General features: G+C 32.8%; 1 protein-coding gene across 2 annotated transcripts; it reads left to right on the top strand.

Moving 5' to 3' along the window:
* The first annotated feature begins 8127 nt into the window (after nt 1-8127).
* Nucleotides 8128-20010, top strand: LOC145098512 (disease resistance protein RUN1-like). 2 transcript variants are annotated; one of them, XM_079036148.1, is made up of 8 exons: nt 8128-8292; nt 9373-10128; nt 10967-12095; nt 12185-12505; nt 12585-13478; nt 13575-14196; nt 14596-14664; nt 19727-20010. In XM_079036148.1, exons 2-7 carry the CDS (start codon nt 9554-9556, stop codon nt 14640-14642), a joined length of 3588 nt encoding a protein of 1195 aa, XP_078892274.1. In that variant the 5' UTR covers nt 8128-8292; nt 9373-9553; the 3' UTR covers nt 14643-14664; nt 19727-20010. The 2 variants fall into 2 exon arrangements, with proteins under 2 accessions (XP_078892274.1, XP_078892277.1); XM_079036151.1 differs by lacking the exon at nt 8128-8292 and having other exon boundaries at nt 10107-10187.
* Nucleotides 20011-20772: the final 762 nt, after the last annotated feature.

Below are 20772 nucleotides of genomic sequence, written 5' to 3'. Positions count from 1 at the left end.
GAAGTGTATCAATTACACAGCCTCCTGCTCTGATACCAATTGATAAGTTGAAAACAAACTTGAAGATCGATTAGATCTTTAAAACAGGTAAAATAGTAAACGAAAAAACTGTAAAGAACACAAGTATGGATCGAAGTGTGTCGAATGATTAATCAACAATCCTCAGCAGAGCTCGATAAAGAACTTCTACTGTAGAGGATTTAGGGTTTACAAGAACGATGAAGAAATAAAATGTAATCTATCGTAATCGCTGTCTATCTTTCTTATCAATCGTTAACCTAATATGCATGCAAGCACATTAATTTATATTAAACCCTATCAGCTCTCGGATGGACAGGCCCATACCGGAGTTACAAAACATGGACTAATAAACGAGTCCATTGGACGCAACACAAAACAAAACTCTACCCAACACACACACACACACACACACACACACATATATATATATATATATATATATATTAAATTAAAAATTTTGCTGTGACATATGACAGGGGGTGACACTGTTGACATTAGCAACAAGCATTCCAGGCATGAGGCCACCTCATTGTGATCAACCTAGGAAACAACAATGCATTGAAGCTTCCGGAAGCCAACTAGCAATGCTTTATGTTGCACTTTACACAATCGCGTTAGGTGGAGGTGGCATAAAGTCAAACGTTTCGGGTTTCAGGTCAGACCAATTTGACATTTCTGACCCTAATGAGGAGAAAAAATGGTTTATTTTTTTAACCGGTTTTATTTCTGTATAAGTCTCGGGTCCCTTTTTGCAGTGACTGTGTTGGTGTATATACAAGACAATGTGGGACGCAGTTGGGGCTACAAGATTTCGGCGGGTGCGATGATTATGGCGGTTGTCGTCTTGGTTTGTGGGACCGCTTTGTAGAACCTCCACCACGAGCACAAAGTTTTGCTTGTAAGCATTCTAGTTGTTAGCGCATCTTTAACATTTCACTAGACACAAGATCCCTATTCACCTATTAAATTGTTTAAAAAGTAATGATTTATTAGTGTATTATGGCATCTCACTTTAATATTTTTTCTATAATAAGCAAATAGATGAAAGCAGGTTGCTATTTCTAGCATATAACTCAAACTTACCACTAGCTTATTCTGTATATTTCGAGCCTTGTTTGCATACTTTAAAGTGTTGAGACATATTTAGATTAAAGTAAAAGCAATAAACCGAGTTGCATTAAAAATTAGTTAATTAATAATGTCCAACTTGCAAGAGGCGAGTAAATTTACTATCTCTATATGGAACATGAGCACCTTCTTTCCGTTTTTTCTCATCACCAAGGGCATTTATGAGATTTCCAAGTGCAAGAAGCCCCTTATTAATATGAGCCCCTATTCAATAAATCAAGTTATTAGGCAGGTTATTTCCATTTTCTAATAATGAGGATGAGGGCATTTATGTCTTTTGTGTGGGACAAAAACTGCAACTTTTGTCCACTCAGTCCTGGTTTCGGTCCAGTGCACACAAAAACTGAAACATCTCACTGTTAGTCTATTAAAGAATTGACATTAGTTATCAACTTATAATACACTTGATATCAAGGTTTGACCAAGTCTAATTTGAGGTTGACCTGATCATGCAGGAAGTATTTAAGGAAATCAACTCCCCGTCTGTTCTTAATGATGCTTCTCACAAACCAAATGATCTATTTTCATTTCCAATGGACATAATGATGATTCACATAGAAGAAGAATTATGGATTTGATTGCAGACAAAGTCCAGTGGCTCAAAACACTGTCTCCTCAGATTAATTCTCTCAAACTGAGTCAAACAAAAGTAAAGATGCCACAGTGTCACCCCTCAGATTCAATAGGTTAGTTCATAACTGTTGAAGTGTTGAACAAGAATTTATCCTCATAACCCAATCAAACCAATAATAATAAGCCTATGAACATCTGTCCAAAACGATGTTGCACTCTCATACTTCTGGTGCTACACATTGATAATCTAACACTACAGAACGAAAATTCCACAATTCAGATATTAATCAGAAATTTAAACTTTATATTATGTTTCAGATATAAGCAAAATCAAGTTACCTGATGACGAAAAAACATATAATCAAACGCAAAGAAGACGATGATGAATGGAAAGAGAATAGGGGTGATGGTTGAGTACACGAGTCCAAGCAAGAAGTGGAACTGTAATCGAGGCTCGGTTACCGGCCAAAGCAATGAACCAGGATCCATGGTTTCCTTTATCTTCTCCGGGATGACGGTTGATCCAAGAACTCTTTTAGTTGCCGAAGTGCGGTTCAGTTATGATGCTTCCGAGAAACACGTTGACAGGTAAAAAGAGATGAAAGAGATTAGAAGGTCGCATACGAAGATACTTCCTCCAGATGGAGCCTAAATAGAACTTGTATCAAATAGATTAGAAGGTCGCATATGAAGAGTATAAAGTAAAGAATGATTTGATTTATTACCGATAGATCTTTGAGGAGGTGAAGTGTGAAGAAAGCTATGGGGGCTGGGTTTCCTTTATGATTCTAGGGTTTTATGAATCGTGTTAATCGAACGAGATATTTGTTGAAATCGGACCTAGGGCTTGTAAGTACAACAAAAAATCGTGAGAAATCTTCATGAAGTGGAGATGGAAGAGAGGGTTGCAGGATGCCATTGCTGATAGCAGTAGAGCCTCTCCTTTGGGACTTGCACCGATCGAATAATCCTAATCATACGTCATTTTCCTTGGGCTCACATAATCGGACGATGGTGGTAAATGAATCATTCTTCGAGAAGGAAGGTGCATCGTCGTAGTTTGAGGGTAGAAGAGGAAATGAGGATTGGAGATAGTGGATGTGGATGAGGGGTGGAGACCAGGGAGAAGAAGGTGGGGGTTTAAAAAATTTAGGGATTTCATTTTCCCTCTAAGACGCGCGTTTCTTAAAAAAAATATAAAACGACATTCACAGACGACGCACAAGTGTCTTTCGTGTTTTTAATATTTTTACATGAGACACTAATTTAAGGGCACTCAGTAATGCGCGACCTAAATCTTTAAAATTTTTGAAGAGATGACACTTTTTTAATGTTGTTCTCTAATGCGTAACATAAATCAAAGAGCGTCGTGTTTTGCGCGCCGTAAAAGGGTCTTTTTCTTGTAGTGTTATTACAACTACACTTAAATTATTTTCCCCACTCAATAAAATCTATAGTCGGTACTTTTATTTGCTCTATTTCAATCTCGTTTCTCACCACCATAAAAGACAACTGGGTTTCTTTTGTTGTCAATTGTAAACTTAAATTTGCTGAACTTTGAAGAATAATGCACAATAATGTTAGCAGTTTTGAGAATTTACCATAAACATATCAATTCAATACTCAAATATTTGACAATTCGTTGTTAAGACGTAGAGTCTTCACTGACCACATTTTGGTCTTAAATAACCGATAACACTACGTTCTAAAGTTTTTTTTTAACAAAGGAAAAAGAATAATTGAGAAGGAAAACAATGGAAAATTGTATTATTGAGTTTTTTTTAACCTCAGATCCTATTACTCTTTGAAAAAGTAAGATTAAAAAAAGTTCTAAAAAAACTAGAAGAAAATTTCTCAAAGAAGTATATTTCTAAAAAGAAAATTCATATTTAGACAAATTTGACAAAAAAGATGTTGAAAATTTATGAACAATATTCAGAACAAATTCTAAAAAAAAAAAATAGTTAAGCCATAATTGTAGAAAATGAAAGTAGGATTGGGCGGACTTGCGTCAGGATTTTGTATGTGTCCGGATCCTGTGTTTTCACCCGCGTAAAAAGCGAGATGGGAAATATTTTCACAACCTTTAAACTTTTTTTGTTTTAGAAATTGGTCACAAATTTTATTTATTTGATAAATTTACCCTTTTAATATTTTTACATCCTTTTTTTAATTACAACTTTTCCAAAAAAATTTACAACTTTTTTATTTTCTTTTAAAGAAAAGTTACAAACTTGTTTTACAATTTTTAATACAATATTTTAACCTTTCTTTTGATTTTTTTTTTCATTTTCATAAAACTATTTTAAGAAAAAAAATATTTCTAAATATTTTAAACCTTTTTCTTCAGCGAAAGTAACCTTTTAAACTTGTAACATCTAAATGTTTATATTTCCAATGGAGGTGTTCTAAAGATTTTATGCTTGTAACATTCTTAAATATTTTCATTTAGAAAGGTTGTATGAAAAGATAAACAAATTTTAAAAGTGTAAAAAGAAATTTAAAGACTTTTTTTTTATACGAAAGTATTTCTAAGCCGATAAAATTTATAACATTTATAAATAGTTTTGTTTTAATTAGTTGTATGAAAATTATATGAAGGTTACAAAAATGTTAAAAAAAAGTACAAGACAAATTTATAGCATTGTGTTGCTATATTATAATACAATTTTGTAATGTTTTTCAGAAAAAAAAATATTTTTTAAAATGTTGGGATTTTTTTAATAAAAAGTTAACAAACTGTTTAAAAATATTGTAAAATAAGGTTATAAAAAGACCTTTTGACATAAAAGTCCTTAAGTTTCGTATTTTTTGTCGGTTTTGTCCCTATGAGAATTTTTGTTTCATTTATGCCTAACATTTACACAAATTTTGTTATTTTTGCCATTTAGCCAGTTTACCCGGTCACAGCCGGTCATCTCTTATGGTGCTGGCCGGCTCTTCTCGCTGACTAGGATATGACGTGGCAAGCCTCTTTATTCAAAAAATTGCATTATATAAAATAAAATGAAGGAACCAAGAATGGAACATAGATCACCAAGGAAAAACAAACTCGCCCATTCCACACGGCTACTTAAATTTTGTTGTATTAAAGTCTCAAGGCATGTCTATAATGCAAAACTAGGTTATAACCCGTGGCACCACGGATTAGAAAGATAAAAATAAATTTAATTAAACTATAAGGTAATTATTAAGCAATCATTAAAAAAATTATACATATAAATGTTTTGTTGGTAAGTTCAGAATGATATAATGATTGGTTGAAATTACAGAACTATAGTAGTTTGAATATCCGATCCATAATTTGTACATGTAGATATGTTAGAAAATTATGATTTGCAATTATTTTCTTACATATTAATAGCCTAATTCCATCCTTTCTATATGTATTAAGGGGTAGTCCCTCCTCTGATATGTAGTTCTTGTATCCATTACTAAGACCACTCTGAGAATTGATTGAAAGTATGACCATGGACAATTAACTACAAAATGAATGAAGAAAAATATACCATTTTATAATGCATTCTCTTTCCTTGTATCTTCATCATGAGAACCATAAAGATATGAAATAATGCATTGAAAATGAAGGGTTCATCTCCTTCATAAACATATAGCTATAGACATGAAATAAAATTCAATGAGTATAAAAACATGCTAAAAAATAACAAAATCGTATGATCATAAGAAGTTAGTTATCAGGTGATTGGAGTAACATGAGTAGCTAAAAACTTGACATATTTAAGCATCTTGGTTACATGTGAGATTGTTGAATCTCTGTCATCCTAAAACACATAATTATGGTTAACTCTCACATTTAGGAATGAATTGTCATAACTAATTTTTTTTTAAAAAAGTAAACAATTTACTTCTCTAGTTGTATGATCATTTATGTTGTGATAGTTGTGGGTTAATAATATATATTGAGATTAAGATGTTCAATATAACAAGTGAAATTGGATTATAATGTGTTTGTACATGAATTACGTCAATACTTTGCTTTCCAATCCATGCTCCCATACGACAATCCTCTTGATCATCTCCAGAATATGTATATTGAAAGATATAACAATCTCATGTGCAGCACCCCTGTCAACAACAAATGGGAATGGGATTAACATTATAATATTTTACAACCATCGAACTTCACAATAAAAAACATATACAAAAAACATGAAAAATGCCCATTAATAATGCATTATAGAAGAAATAGGGGGAATGACATAAAAATTAGTAAATACAAATAAATACAAACAAATAACCATTTGCATACAAAGAAAAAAAAGATCAACTAAAAGATTTGCAATTGCTTCTATGTCATAAGCATTCACCTGTTTGGAACCATCATTGTATTTATGAGACCTTCACATAAGAAACTCCCATCTAAGATTTTACATGTTCAATAATATACATTATAAACCACCAAATGCTAAAAAAAGTGAATTCCAATACATAGCTTTTAAAACAAAGGTGGAAGGCTTAGGATTCTAACATGTCATCACTATTTACCCATAACTTACTTGGTTGTAAAAACAATAAGTCACATCCACCTAAGCAAAGGATATGAATTTGTGAAACAAGCTATGTTTAAGAATATGTAATGAAAAGACATAATAATCTCATTGAAATCAAATTGTATATCTCAAAATACATATAGATGTTCTCCAGCAAAATGCAATTTGAGTAATTTGAAATAAAAATAAACCCTCAAGCATTTCATCAAATATGTTATGGGCATCATAGAATTATGCAAGAGACCTTACAAGTTGAGGGGAAGGCTCATTGAAAAATTCAATTAAAATAGAATACAGACTTCAAGAAAGGATCCACATTACCCACCCTTTTGAATCAAACAAAGAAAAATCGATTACCATTCTTGCTCAATTTATTAGCAACGTAGACATCAGTAAGTGAGAGAGTGAGAGAGTATTACTTGTGAATGATCTCACCCACTCCTTAATCACTTGAAATCTTCATTGGATCTTAAAAAAACGAACATACCCTCAATGAGATTCCCTCTAACCGTGTGAGAAAGGGGTTGTATAAAGAGAGAAAATTAAAATGAGTATATACACATAAATCATAGAAAACAAACTTCATCAAGCAAACTAAAATTATGAATGACGTGCTGTAAATTGGAAGAAGCAAAGTTACATATACTAACCTCAAATGGAATGACAGAAACTGTAGATGGTGTCGATAACCTTAAAAGCAATACCTTCCCCCTGATCGATATAATTCCGAACCCAAAAACCTCCCCACTATCGAGAAAAATCTAAACCCAAAAACCTATAGATTAACAGATTCACTACATGAAGAAGGCACAAAAGAAAACTGAAGTCGTTTCAAAATCGGAATGGGTCAATTTGTGGTTGTTGATTGTTGATTTCCAAAGGCGTGAATGGAATGCATAATATAAATATAAAAATTAAGAGATGAATTAGGATTCCTGATTTATTAGGATAACAACCAAAGTTTTAAATTAAGATCCCTGATTTTTGGGAATGACATCCATTAACAAAGGAAGGGAAGATCACCAGGAAAACAAATTTCGGGTGAACAAAAAAAGGACACATGGCAAAATGAAGTCTAAAAAATGACAACCGACATGTAGGTGGCAAAATGAAGTCTAAAAAATGACAACCGACATGTAGGAGAGGTTTTTATTAAGCATGGAGATTTTAGAAATCGTTTTTTTTTAAATTTAATTTAATAATAATAATAATATTATTATTATTATTATTATTATTATATGCATTTAAAAAACTATTTTGTACGTGTGTGTATTTATTATCATCATCATTATCACTGTTGTTATTATTATTATTATTATTATTATATGCATTTAAAAAACTATTTTATATATATATATATATATATATATATATATATATATATATATATATATATATATATATATATATATATATAAAACAGTTTATATACATAATGCATATAAAAATTCATCTTTTAAACGTCATACTTTTTATACATAATATTTATATGTATATATGAAGTATAAAAACATTTATGTACATATAAATAAATAAAAAAATCAAAAGGCCTATAACAAATTACATCTATAAAAAAAATGAACTTTATTGGAGTGAATTTGTAAAATAAAAAAGTTTTGCATAATATTTGTAATAAAATTTAAAATTTAAATTTTCGTAATAAATTTCAAAACCTAACTAAACGTTTAAATTATTTTTTAAAACATATATTTCGTTAGCTTTTTATAATAGGTTTTTGAATTTCTTAATTACTTAGAAAATATTTTCAATAGTTTTTTGGAAAAACAATTCAGTTAAACCCTTTAATATTAACCCCATTATAAAATTTACATTTTCTTGGCCTTGATAAATATAATAATACATAATGGTACTTTCTTGAAAGGAAAACCCATCATCCTCGTTGACTCTCCTCTATAGCCGTCGCCCTTCCTCGTTGACTCGCCATTTCCCTGCCGACTTACCGCCGTCAGATCTGTAGCTTTCACCCGTCGTCTTTCTCAGCTTCGTCCCTATTGGTTATCATCGCTACTTCAGGTCTCCTTTATCTTCTTGTAGGCAGGTAACTATGAAGACACATTCTTACAAACGAGTTCCAGATATTGTTAGACAATTCTATCTTCTTAATCATAAATCACATCATCATCATTTGTATATTTGATTATCTTGTGTCGTTTAGGAAAAGGGTATGTGATGGTTGGGAAACGGTGGCGATCAATTGGTAGTTATGTGACAGTTAATCATTAGTTGTTGCTAATTTTGGGGATCAGTGTTGTCAAGAAACTTTTTTTCCCTGTTTGGATCTTCAAATTACTGTTTGTTGATATCTAGTGAAAGCTTGAACTTGCATATATCTTATGCAATATCCAGAATGGTATTTTGTGTTGAGTTGTGGGGTAATTAAATCAAAATAGGAACGTTGTAGGTTAAGTGAATAAGCTGAAAAAACAGGGCAATCAAGTCAGTTAGTTGAGTAACTGTTTTCTAAATGATTCCCATGGCAATGTAATTGTTATTCAATATCAATACTTACCTATATTTGTGTTGGTTAAAGGATCCAGAAACTTGTCACATAAGTGCTACTGCCATGAGATTTCTGTTGTTGAGATTTATCAGCCTGTTTCTGTTTGAAATAAGAGCAGTCTCTCTCAGCTTTATTCCCATATGTCTCTTTCACACCAGACAACTGAGTTTAGTACTAATTAAGCTATGAATGGCTTTTGAACACAAATCTGAAATCGAGGGTTAAAACACACATACACATTATGGCTCCAGTATTAACTCTAAACTCAAAGTTTGGGGATAAATATTGGCATATTGACACAATTAGAGTTCATGTAATGAGATTTAAACATTTTCTAGGTGTATTAGTTCACATGAAAAAGTTTGGAGATGCATATGTATTGTATTTTAATTACTTGAAAGATTTATTTTTGAGGAATTCAAAGGTATTGTTATTATTATTATAAATTTTATTATTATTGTTGTTGTTGTTGTTGTTAATATTATCATTATTATTATTATTATTATTATTATTATTATTATTATTATTATTATTATTATTATGATTATTGATGTTTATATTGCTTGAAGAAATTTACTATGTATATTATAAATACTAATAATTTGTTTTTTTTTATAGAGGCATTATGTACTAGATCCTAACACTGAAGCAGAGTGAGGAAAGCCGGTGAAACCAACTTACATTTTCGATAACCGGTGGAGGAGTTTCAGAGCTTACTTAGATCAGGGCTGGATGTAGGAATACATACTAGGTGTTGCCCAGCTGGAGTAGGCGAAGTGTCATCAACAGATAACTCATAATGGTTGTTCTCTCTGAACTTCGAGAAGGATCTTCACCTTCTTCATCAACTCATGGCCATAGTATATCAACTTGTGGTCCTAGATCATCAACTCAGGATCATAGATATGATGTATTTATAAGTTTTAGAGGTGTTGACACTCGTCTGAATTTTACTAAATATCTTTATGAGGCCCTTGTAGATGCCAATATCACTACCTTCTTGGATGATGAAGAGGTTGAAACAGGGGAAGATTTGAAACCGGAACTCGAGAGTGCAATTAAGGCATCTCGGGCTTCTATTATTGTGTTGTCTAAGAATTACGCTTCTTCAACATGGTGTCTGGATGAATTGGTGCTTATCCTTGAGCAGCGTATGAAATCAAACCATATTGTCATCCCAATCTTTTATCATGTGGAGCCAACCCATGTCAGGAAGCGACAAAGTAGCTTTGGAGATGCAATGTCTAAGCATAAACAGAAAATGGATGAAGAGACAGATGAAAATAAAAGAAGTCAATGGGCTCAAAAGATGGACCAATGGAATAAAGCACTTATCAAAGTTGCTAATTTAAAAGGAAATGACATAAATGGCAGGTAACCACATATTCAACCTTATGAAAAATGTCAATATCATCTTCACCCTATGCATTTTGGTAAGTTTTATTTTATTTTATTTTATTTTTTATTTTTTATAAATATCATCATGTAGACATATATTTGATAAAATAGGATAACTAAGATGCATATTTTGTATAAATATAACATTGTTGCATAAATTAGGAATAAGACGAAATGTTGTTGCATAAATAAATCCTTAACCCTTTTATTAAAAAGCAAATTTTGAATAGGTTGCTATACATCTACTAATAGTTATACCATACCACCTTAAAATCATAGCACCTTTTATGATAAATAACTTTTGTTGTAAGTAGTAAAGTATAACTATTTTTTTAGGGCTCACAACATTGATAGTTAAGTTTGATGGTCTTGTAGAAACATAGTGAAGTTACAAGGCCTATTAGTGGAAACATGTATTACATTGGTAATTTTGTTCTTATTATACATAAATATTTATGACGTTAGACATTAGATATGTACGGTTAGAAATTTAGAATGAAGACAATATGGTTTGTTGGGAAGAATAAATTAAAACTTTAAAACTAATAGTTGTTGCTAAGGAATCAGATTTCTGGAATATTATCTTGTCATTGATAAAGATGTTAAACCCTCATTTATAAATCAACTAGTGTACCTAAAACAGAAAAACACAAATAAAGTAACCTAAAAGCAAATAAACCCTATTCCACATATATCTAACACTAACATTTATGATATAATTTTGCTTTGGATCTTTATTCAAATAAAATCTCGAAAATCTAGTTTGTTAGTTTTTTGGATTGTATTTTGTAATTCTTATTAAATCAAACTTCAGGTTTGAGAGTGAGTTTATTGAAGAAATTGTGAAGAACATCAACCGTAGATTACATTTACCTTTAGGGAGTATTCGGCCACTACTTATTGGGATGGACAATTCCATTAACTTCATCACCTCATGGTTGAAAGATGGATCCTCACATACGGCAGATATACTCACTATTTCGGGTATAGGCGGGATCGGGAAGACATCTTTAGCCAAACATGTGTATGGGCTATATTCTCGTGAGTTTCAAACAAGCAGCTTTATTGAAGATATCACAAGAAAATGTGATGGAAAATTTAATGGGTTGCTTGATTTACAAAAACAACTCTGCTATGAAATTTCAAAACCAAGTTCAATTCACGTTTATGATGTTTCAGTGAACACCTCAAAGATAGAGAATGCACTAGCCCGTAAAAAGGCATTTCTAGTTCTTGATGATATCAATACTCTTGTTCAGTTAGATGCATTACTTGGAAGCAAAGGTTTTCATCCTGGAACCAAAGTTATAATTACAACAAAGGACAGATGGTTGACAGAGAGTTGTGTACTATTCAAAACAAACATTAGACCCAAGCATGCAAAACACTTCCTTGAAGGTTTAAATTGGACCGAGTCAAGGAAACTTTTTTGCTTTCATGCATTCATGTGCAACCATCCCAAGGCAGGTTTCGAAGAGGTATTGGATAAGCTTGTGAAGTATTGTCAAGGACTACCATTGGCTCTTGAAGTATTGGGCAAGTCTCTGCATAATCGGGATGTGGGGTACTGGGAAGGTTGCATGGAAGGGCTAATGAAAGAAGTTAGTTCCCCTGTAAATAATGTCTTGAGGATGAGCTTTGACTCTTTGCTATCCAAAAACGACAAGGAATTGTTTAAGCATATTGCTTGTTTTTTTGTTGGAACAGATAGATATGTTAGTGAAACAATATTAGAGGCATGTGATATAAACACAAGATCTGGAATTACGAATCTCATTGACAGATGTCTTCTTAGTATTGGACGGAATAATGAATTGAAGATGCATCAGTTGGTTCAAGAGATGGGTAGATTCGTTGTAGGTCAAGAGTCACATGACAAGCCATGGAAGCGAAGTCGAGTATGGTATCATAAGGATTCCTTCAGAGTGTTAAAAGAAAAAAAGGTAAGAGGCAATGCATGATTTTAGTAGTGTGCATGTACAAAATATTTGGTATTCTCTAATTTGTTTATTTTCATTATGTTTCTTCTTAGGGTAAGGGAAATCTTCTAGGCCTTGCCCTTGACATGCGAATGCTTGAGAAAGAGAAGTTGGGAACATCATTTGAGCTGAAAACAGATGCATTGAGTAACATGTATAGTCTTATGCTACTACAACTTAATTATGTGCACTTGTATGGGACTTATGAGAATTTTCCAGAGGAATTAAGAGGCTTGTGTATGCATGGGTTTCATTTAAAGTCTATACCTTCAGAGTTACCTATAGAGAATCTTGTTGCTCTTGACATGTCATATAGCAATATTGAATCATTTGTCGGTTATAGTAATCCACAACAACTTGAGAAGAGGCAAAAGGTAAACTTATCTTTATTAAATATTAATGCATGTGATTTGATGAAACTAATACCATATTAACTTATTTCTATTTTTTTAGTTGGATGGATCATGCATAAAAGAGAAAAGGTTATTTTGTTCACTGAAGATTCTTAATTTAAGTTTCTGTAAACAACTTCAGAGTGTTGGTGACTTTGACCTACTCCCTGCGCTTGAGAGGTTAATACTTAGAAACTGCATTGGTTTGCTTGATGTTTGTGAAACAATTCAGCATTGTGTTGAACTTATCCTCATCGATCTGAGCTATTGCAAGAAGCTTGAAAAGCTTCCAAGAAATATAGGCATGTTAAAGAAGGTTAAAACAGTGTTGCTTGATGGTTGTAATCTTGGCGAATCTCGAATCAATAATATGGATATGGATTCACTGGAAATGTGCACTGTTAACAACATTGGCATAAACCAAAGAACCTCTTTCTCTGCCTTTGTGGGTGCTATACCACATGATTTGAAGTCCTTTGCAATGTCTTTACCAAGGTCTTTGGTAACATTGTCAATTGCAAAGAACAAGTTGTCCAATGAATCCTTTCCCATCGACTTCAGTTGTCTATCCATGTTAAAGGAGTTATATTTAGATCGCAATCCTATCAATTCCATGCCAAGTTGTGTGAGAACCCTTCCTGGACTTGAGATACTTAGTATGGATAATTGTAAAAAATTGAAGTCAGTCGAGTATCCTCCACGTACACTAAGAAAGTTGTTTATTAATCCTCATGATTTGTATGATATAGAAAAAGTTGTATTTAATCCAGAAATGTCCCCACTCCAGCTATCAATAAATGGGTCAGATGATGCATCTTGGATAATTGAAGGCATGGTCGAAATCCAACCGATGGTGAGAGTCGAGGAAAAGGTATTACATAGATTGGGCTGGACTAATTTAGACTTCCTTAACCAAAGGCACATGGGAACTAATTCTTCAGAATCTGAAATCCAGGTTTTGTCTATTTAACTTAACTGTCTTACTTTATGTGAATACCTATAATATAATATAATTGGTATGGTGATTAATTAAGGTGGTTGTATTTAGCAGATGATTTATGAATTTGGAATATTCAGCACAAGGTATAAGGTGGAGGAGATGCCAAGTTGGTTTAGGCATAGAAGTGAGGGGCCATCAATATCATTTACCATCCCATCATCATCTCCAAACAACATTAGAGGACTCAACTTCTGTTCTCTGCAGAGGTTGCGAGGTTTTGATGAGATATATCCCTTTGCTGGTCATTTCCCTACGACGCCAATGATGACAATTAGTAATATAACAAAGAACCGCATGTGGATATATGAACGTCACAGGGACAGATTTAATGTAGGTGGAAAGTGTTGTTGGGTGATGTTAAGTCATTGGATGTTTGGGATGAATGAGATGGATGCTGGTGACCACATTATTATTACTGTTACAGAGCGGCGTTATGTACTTGTAAAGGAGTGTGGGGTGAGTCTTGTGTATGATGAAGGAGAGAAGATGGATGAAGAAGAAGAAGATGTGTTGGGTTATTACAAATCATGGAATCACATAATTGGTGGAGATCTCTCTCCTTTTCAAACAACAACCGGAGAATACATCTTAGAAAAAGGGCGGTTTTCTTCACATGGCATTATATTGTATCCCTATCATCGTAAATTCATTACGGAAGGCCCCGACTATCAAGGTAGATGTCATTTATTAAATATTTTATTGTCATGTCTTATGTATAATGATCTGACCCATGTCCCAACTTTTTTAGTTAGATGGATAATGACCCATTTATTTTATTAGATAAATAAATGTTTCATATAACCTAAATCCAATCCACCCATTTATCATTGATTTTTATTTGTTGACCACTACAATAAGAGTTTGTTTTTATAAAATATGAAAAATAAAATCTCTCATTCTAACTTTTAAATGGATCGACCCAAGTAATGATCCATCTGAATTGGTCTATGTCAACTCATTTAGTCTTGATATGTTGGATCACATACAAGTATGGGGACCCAATACAAACTACTTTCTCCAGGTGGATGTTTGTAAATAATAAATTAACATACTACTTTTTATTTGTTTTCAGTAAAAGAGAGAGGGTGGTTCAGATCTTTATCCCCCAAAGAAGCCTGACATACTTGGTCGTGCATGTGAGGTATACTTTTTGACAACCCAAAACTAAACCTTTCTCTCATCACATGCATAAAAGGCGTACACAACAAAAAAATGCTTTCATCAAATTTCTTGATTGGTTTAGGATGTAACTAAATAAAAGGAGTTATAACCTTATAATGAATGCTTGAAAAAGACAACTTCAAATACATGATATCTTAGGCAATTATTGTCAATTTTTTTGTTGTTAAGAATTTTAATCATACAATGCCTCTGTTGTAGTTCTTTACAACAGTCTTAGTCTTTCCCTTAAGGGCTTCCTCCTCATTCTGAACTTCCTTCAATTTATTTACCTACATTTCATATTCCTGGGCTTTCTGAGTTTTGAATTGTTTTCTCTACATGTTTAGAGGCTACATTTGCAAGATGCTTTTTGAGTTCATTTATAGAAATATAGAATTGGAAAAATCAAATACTTGATCCTTTGATGAGTTTGTTGACGTCGGATTAGCGACCATAAGTTAGAACTAGGCTTGTTTATTGGAGTCCTCATCAGATGATGACCAGGTCTCCACTTCAGTTGATATTTCTCCACCACATTTGTCCCATGTGCACTTTCTCATTTGTCTCAGCCTCTCGTAATTTCTAGAAATAATATGATCCATGCTTAACCACCTTTTATTTACATTGCAATCATTGGAAAAATGATTTTTCTCCACCATATCTGTGAAACTGAACTATATAATAACATGCAAGTTTAAATTTAATTGGGGTTTAAACTTTCATCATCTTTGGAAGTTTATACAGTCGGGTAGCATTCAGGAATGTGTTAACTGGAGGTTGTTGTTTGTAATCATTTCTAAAAGTATTTCCTCTGTTTGGATTCTTCATGTATTTGTGGAACTTCTTTGTTAGAAAATCCAAAATTTAATAACATTTTTTCGGAATCCAACTTTCCTCAGCCTCGATCTCTAGTCTCTTATCTCTGGTTCTTTTACCACAAATCCACAGGGGTTCGCTTCATAGTTTCCATTTCCTTCAATAAACTTTATATAACCTTGGACTATTGTTTGACTAGCTGAGATCATTGAATTCCCTATAATCAATGGCAATGGTCCCACCGAATTGTACTTTGAACAATCAGTTTTTGGTGATATGTTACTACTCCCTGTATTGATAAATTGCTAAGATCTTTAGGTGTTTAGATTGCAATTGTCAATATTTACCATTCACTCGAAGCCTTTTTAACTTGGTAACACGTGTACTATAGAACTCGAGGGTTTCAGTTAGTGACTCTATAGCTGATGCTTTACAATTGTTGTATTCGTTTAGTAGTCTCCTATTTTTATGGAGATCTTCTGATCCTTTGATTTTATTCTTTAACATGTCCCACATTTATTTTGCTGATTGACATAGATCATGTATTTTATTGCAATCATGTGTCAATGATTTTTGGTAGTATTTGTTTTGTTTGTGACACTGACCCACATATAACTAAACTGGACCCCAAGTCTTTAAAATGTGTCTTTCTTGGCTACTCTTGACTCCAGAAAGGGTATAAGTGTTTCTCTCCCACTCTTAATCGATATAGTCTCTCGAGATGTTACATTTCATGAAAATATTTATTCCCGGTGTTTGTATCCAGTCAGAGGGATAGTGATTGTTTGTTAGTTTGTACGATATCTACTCATGATCCACATTCGTCTGAGGTATCCTCTCCATTTGTTCCCACACAACTTCAAGAGTTTGCTAGGCCACCCATTGTGCAAGTGTACTATAGCTGACACATCCTCTCCTAATCCACTACCATTCTCGTTTGCAGATCCAATATTTGATGATCCCTTGGTGGTTGACTTCTCTATGACCTTGATGTCGCCATTGCCCTTCGAAAACGTAAGCGTACATGTATGTATCCTATTGCATCTTTCGTCATCTGTGATAGTTTATCTGGACACTCACGCTCGTTGGATTCCACGTTCAACTCTATTCCTATTTCCAAACCTGTTGATGAATTTTGACCCATTTTGGATGGCGGGACGCTATAACTGAGGAAATGAATACTCTTGATCATAACGGTTTATGGGCCTTTATAGACTTACCTACGGGTAAAAAGGCAATTAGTTGTAAATGGGTGTTTCCGGTGAAAGTTAACCCAAACGACTTTGTGGCCTGACTAAAGGCACAATTAGATTTCAAACAGAATATCTAGTTCACTTGAAATACTTTATGGGAACAGAAGTCTCGCATTCGGAAAAGAATTTTCTTATCGTACTGGAAGTATTGCTTAGATATATGCAGTGATTCTGGTCAGATTGAGTCAAAACCTTGTGGAGCCATTATGATTCCAAATGTAAAGCTAAGAGCAAATAAAGGAGATCTCCTTGAGAATCTGGAAAAGCATAGAAGAATTGAGGGAAAGCTGAACTATCTAACGATTACGTGAGTGTATATCGTTTTTCCATTTTGGACGTTATTGCCCAAACTATGGAATATCTAAAAGGTGCACCGATCTCTGGCATTCTATAACAAAATCATGGTGATCATGTTATAGAAGGATTTATCGATGCCGACTATTATGGTGACCATACTAATAAGTAGTCTAGGGTATTGTATTTTTGTTGGCAGAAATCTAGTTTCTTAGAAGAGTAAGAAACAAAATGTTGTTTCTCGATTAAGTGTTGAATTTGAATACATGGCTATGGCTCAAACCAACTGTGAGCTACTACGGTTGTAACATTCATGCACATGTTGGTGATTTTAGTGTTATCAACATATTTTGGTGTAGTTAGTATTAGTATCAAGGCATGATGATTTCACTTTACGTTCTAAGACTGGAGGTGCGGGGTGAACACACAAATCGATAATCATGTCATGATGATGTGGCGACGGTTTTCCCCTTATAACTACTATTAACTACCATATTCCATGTGTGAAAGGAAGATGGATGTTGCATGCAAGATAGAATAACCGAATTTTTTTTTCTTCTCACTGTACCAAACTATGAAACTGTCTCAAAGAACACAAGTATTATGTGCTTGTGAATCATAACAATCCTTTGATCTGATTTGATTTCTTGGATTATCCCATAAGTCTATATTCGTGTAACCTCAAGGGTCAAATTACAGATTTTGGAAAGTATTGTAATCACAATCTAAGAAATTATCCAAGTTATTGTTATTCGATATTCCCTAAATTCTAAAGCAACTATTATGGTTGCAAACAATCCTATTTTTCATGAAAGAACCAAACACATTGAAATTGTTTGAAACTTTACTCGCGAGAAGGTTGAATATGGACTATCACTACACCTCATATTAGAGCAGGAAGTCAGCTCGTTGGTGTATTTACTAAATCATTACTTGGGAGTCGAATTTCTTATGTCTTAACAAGTGAAAATTGTTAACATCTATGCTCCAAGTTAGAATTAATCAGACCCATTTGAACTTGTATATATGTAGCATAGGGTTTCCTTCGGGTGAGCATACCGAAAATCGCATAAACTGAAACCGAAACAAAAGCCGATGGTGTGGATTATAGTTTTGCAAAAACCGAAAGTTGGAAACAGGATTAATAAGGAATTTCAACTTCATACATTACTCTTGGATTTTAGCCTTCTTTCCTTCAAATGAAAGTTATGTAAATTCTGTAATTTAACTTCACAGATGAAATGCTTGTGAAGATTAGATACAAAGTTCAATATGAGGTTAAAGCCTCATTATATGTAAAAAAAACATCACGTATAGAGAACGTAAATTTACCACAAATGCACTGGGGTTCGCTTCATAGTTTGCATTTCTTCCAATAAACATTATATAACCTTGAACTATTATTTGACTACCAAAGATCATTTGAATTCCCTCTAATCAATGACAATGGTCCCACCGAATTGTATTGGACTTTGAACAACCACTTTTTCATGTTATGCTACTTCTCTATGTATTGATAAATTACTAAGATCTTTAGGAGTTTAGACTACAATTCTCATTGTTTACCATTGATCTCCTAGAGTACTAGACGTAAATTTCATATTTATCTTTCTTCACTTGAAGCTTTTTCAGCTTGCTAACAAGCATACTATACAAGTCAAGGATTTCAGTTAGTTAGGCTTCTCTTGGTATGGACATGTTCTGATTCTTTGATTTTATTTTTTAACATATCCCATATTTATTTAGCTAATTAACATATATGTACAAACAAATATAAAGAGATCATTTTGTATTGCATGGCCATCATGTGTCAAAGTCACTAAGTTAAGTGTTTGTTTTTTAGAAAAAAACTCTTTAGACCTCTTATTGTTGCGCGGTGCAGCACACGCACAACACTTTTCATCTCGCAGCTGTTTGTTTTTCAGAAGTCTTCGGATTAAAAAACATCTGCGCGTTTTCTTCTTAGCGCAGCACTTATTTGACCTCTTCTTGCCTCTTTCAACCCCTTCTTCTTTCTTTTTTTCTTGCTAAAATATTGATTATATATTTATGAAATCTTATTTCACTTTTTTTTTTGTTTTTGTTCTGTTTGTTTTTGTTTTTTTTTTTTAATTCTTGTTGAATTTTTTTCCTTTTTTTTATATTGAATAATAATAATTTGTTGATTAATATCATTATTTTTTTTGTTAAAATATCATTATTTTTGCTGAAATATCATAAATTTTTGCCAAAATGTTATACATTATTAAATTTTCGGTATTAAAAAACTATTTTCGGATTATAAAATTAGTTTATTTTAATTTTTTAATATTTGCAGCTGCATGCAGATGTTAAAAAAACAAATATGCTTCTTATTACAGTCTGCAGCCGTTTGGTCCAACTTTTCTACTGCAGAGGGTTGCAGAGGTAGTCTGCAGACTTTATGGATTTTTGCTTCAAAAAAACAAACAACACGATATAGTTCTCACCATACAATGTACTTGTAAGAATGTCATAATATGTCATGGAAATGTAGTTCACTATATAGGGTCATGAGGAGTCATCAAGTCTGTTGAATCAAAAAAATGTAACATAATATAAATATTTCCAACTAACATCTGTTTTAATAGCATTTTGTATTATATTTTCTGCATATTTTGTGAGATTATATATTTTGCTTACTTTTCCTTTTATCTGTAGTACAAGGGGGAATCTTCAAGGTCATGTCCTTGACATGAAGATGCTACATTAACTTAATCTCATGAAACTCAATGAGCTATATCCTAATTTTTTCCTGAAGAATTAAGATGGTTTGCTTGTTGTAACCTCTAGTAACGATTTATCTTTTCGGTTTTTTGTTGTGATAGTTGTAGCAGGGGATAACAATATGAATGGGTTTTGAGTTGATAATAAACATGTAAGGAATATGATGTAAGTTGTAATGTTGTTTTTATTACTTTATATATTTGATATTTTTTTGATTTTGTTCATGTGATTGAGAGAAAAGACTAAAATGTGATTGTGAGTTTTGATTCTCATGTTTCAATGTTTTGCTGCTACTTGTTCAGTAAAGTGAAATTCTAAGTGATATAACTGGGAAAGTCTATTATGTAGCCACAACTTAGACCATTTCCTTTCTGCTTTTTTGGTTATAAAATCCCCCAATTTCTTACTGTTTGTGTTTCTGTGTTGCTGGTTACAACATATTGTCGGCTATGCTTTATGATTATGTTTGATTACACAATACACATTTATTTTTGTGCTCTTGTTCCCTTTTCAAATTGATAGTCAACACTCAACAAAAGATTGTCTTTGGAACATTTTGTCATTTCCTTGTATAATTACTCAATTTATAAAGTTCATATAACACACAAGCCTTTCTCATTGCACATTTTGCCGTTTCCTTCTATTATTACTCGACTTTAACTTTCTAGAACACTTGGATTTCATATAACACTTATCATCCATTAAAAAGTTTGATATTATAATTTTCATATAGGAATGGAACTTAGTAAGCATATTTCATTAGCATTTGTAATAAAAGACCAAGAAGTCAATATTTCATGACATACCATTCCCTTCACATCATCAATAATACATTGTCACTAGAATTTCTGAAAAGCACTTAGAAGAGGAAGAAAGCTAACAAAAACAATCCAAATGCATTGTAAAATGGTGACACCAAGCTCACCTCAACTCACCCCCTTCTCTACCCACCTCTCAGGCTCACCAAAACTCATCCCATA

Source organism: Lactuca serriola, chromosome 1, assembly GCF_051521515.1.
Source record: "Lactuca serriola cultivar US96UC23 chromosome 1, Lser_US96UC23_V15, whole genome shotgun sequence".
Lineage (NCBI taxonomy): Eukaryota > Viridiplantae > Streptophyta > Magnoliopsida > Asterales > Asteraceae > Lactuca > Lactuca serriola.
Note: the sequence above shows the minus strand (reverse complement) of the source record. Positions and strands in the feature narration are given on the sequence as shown.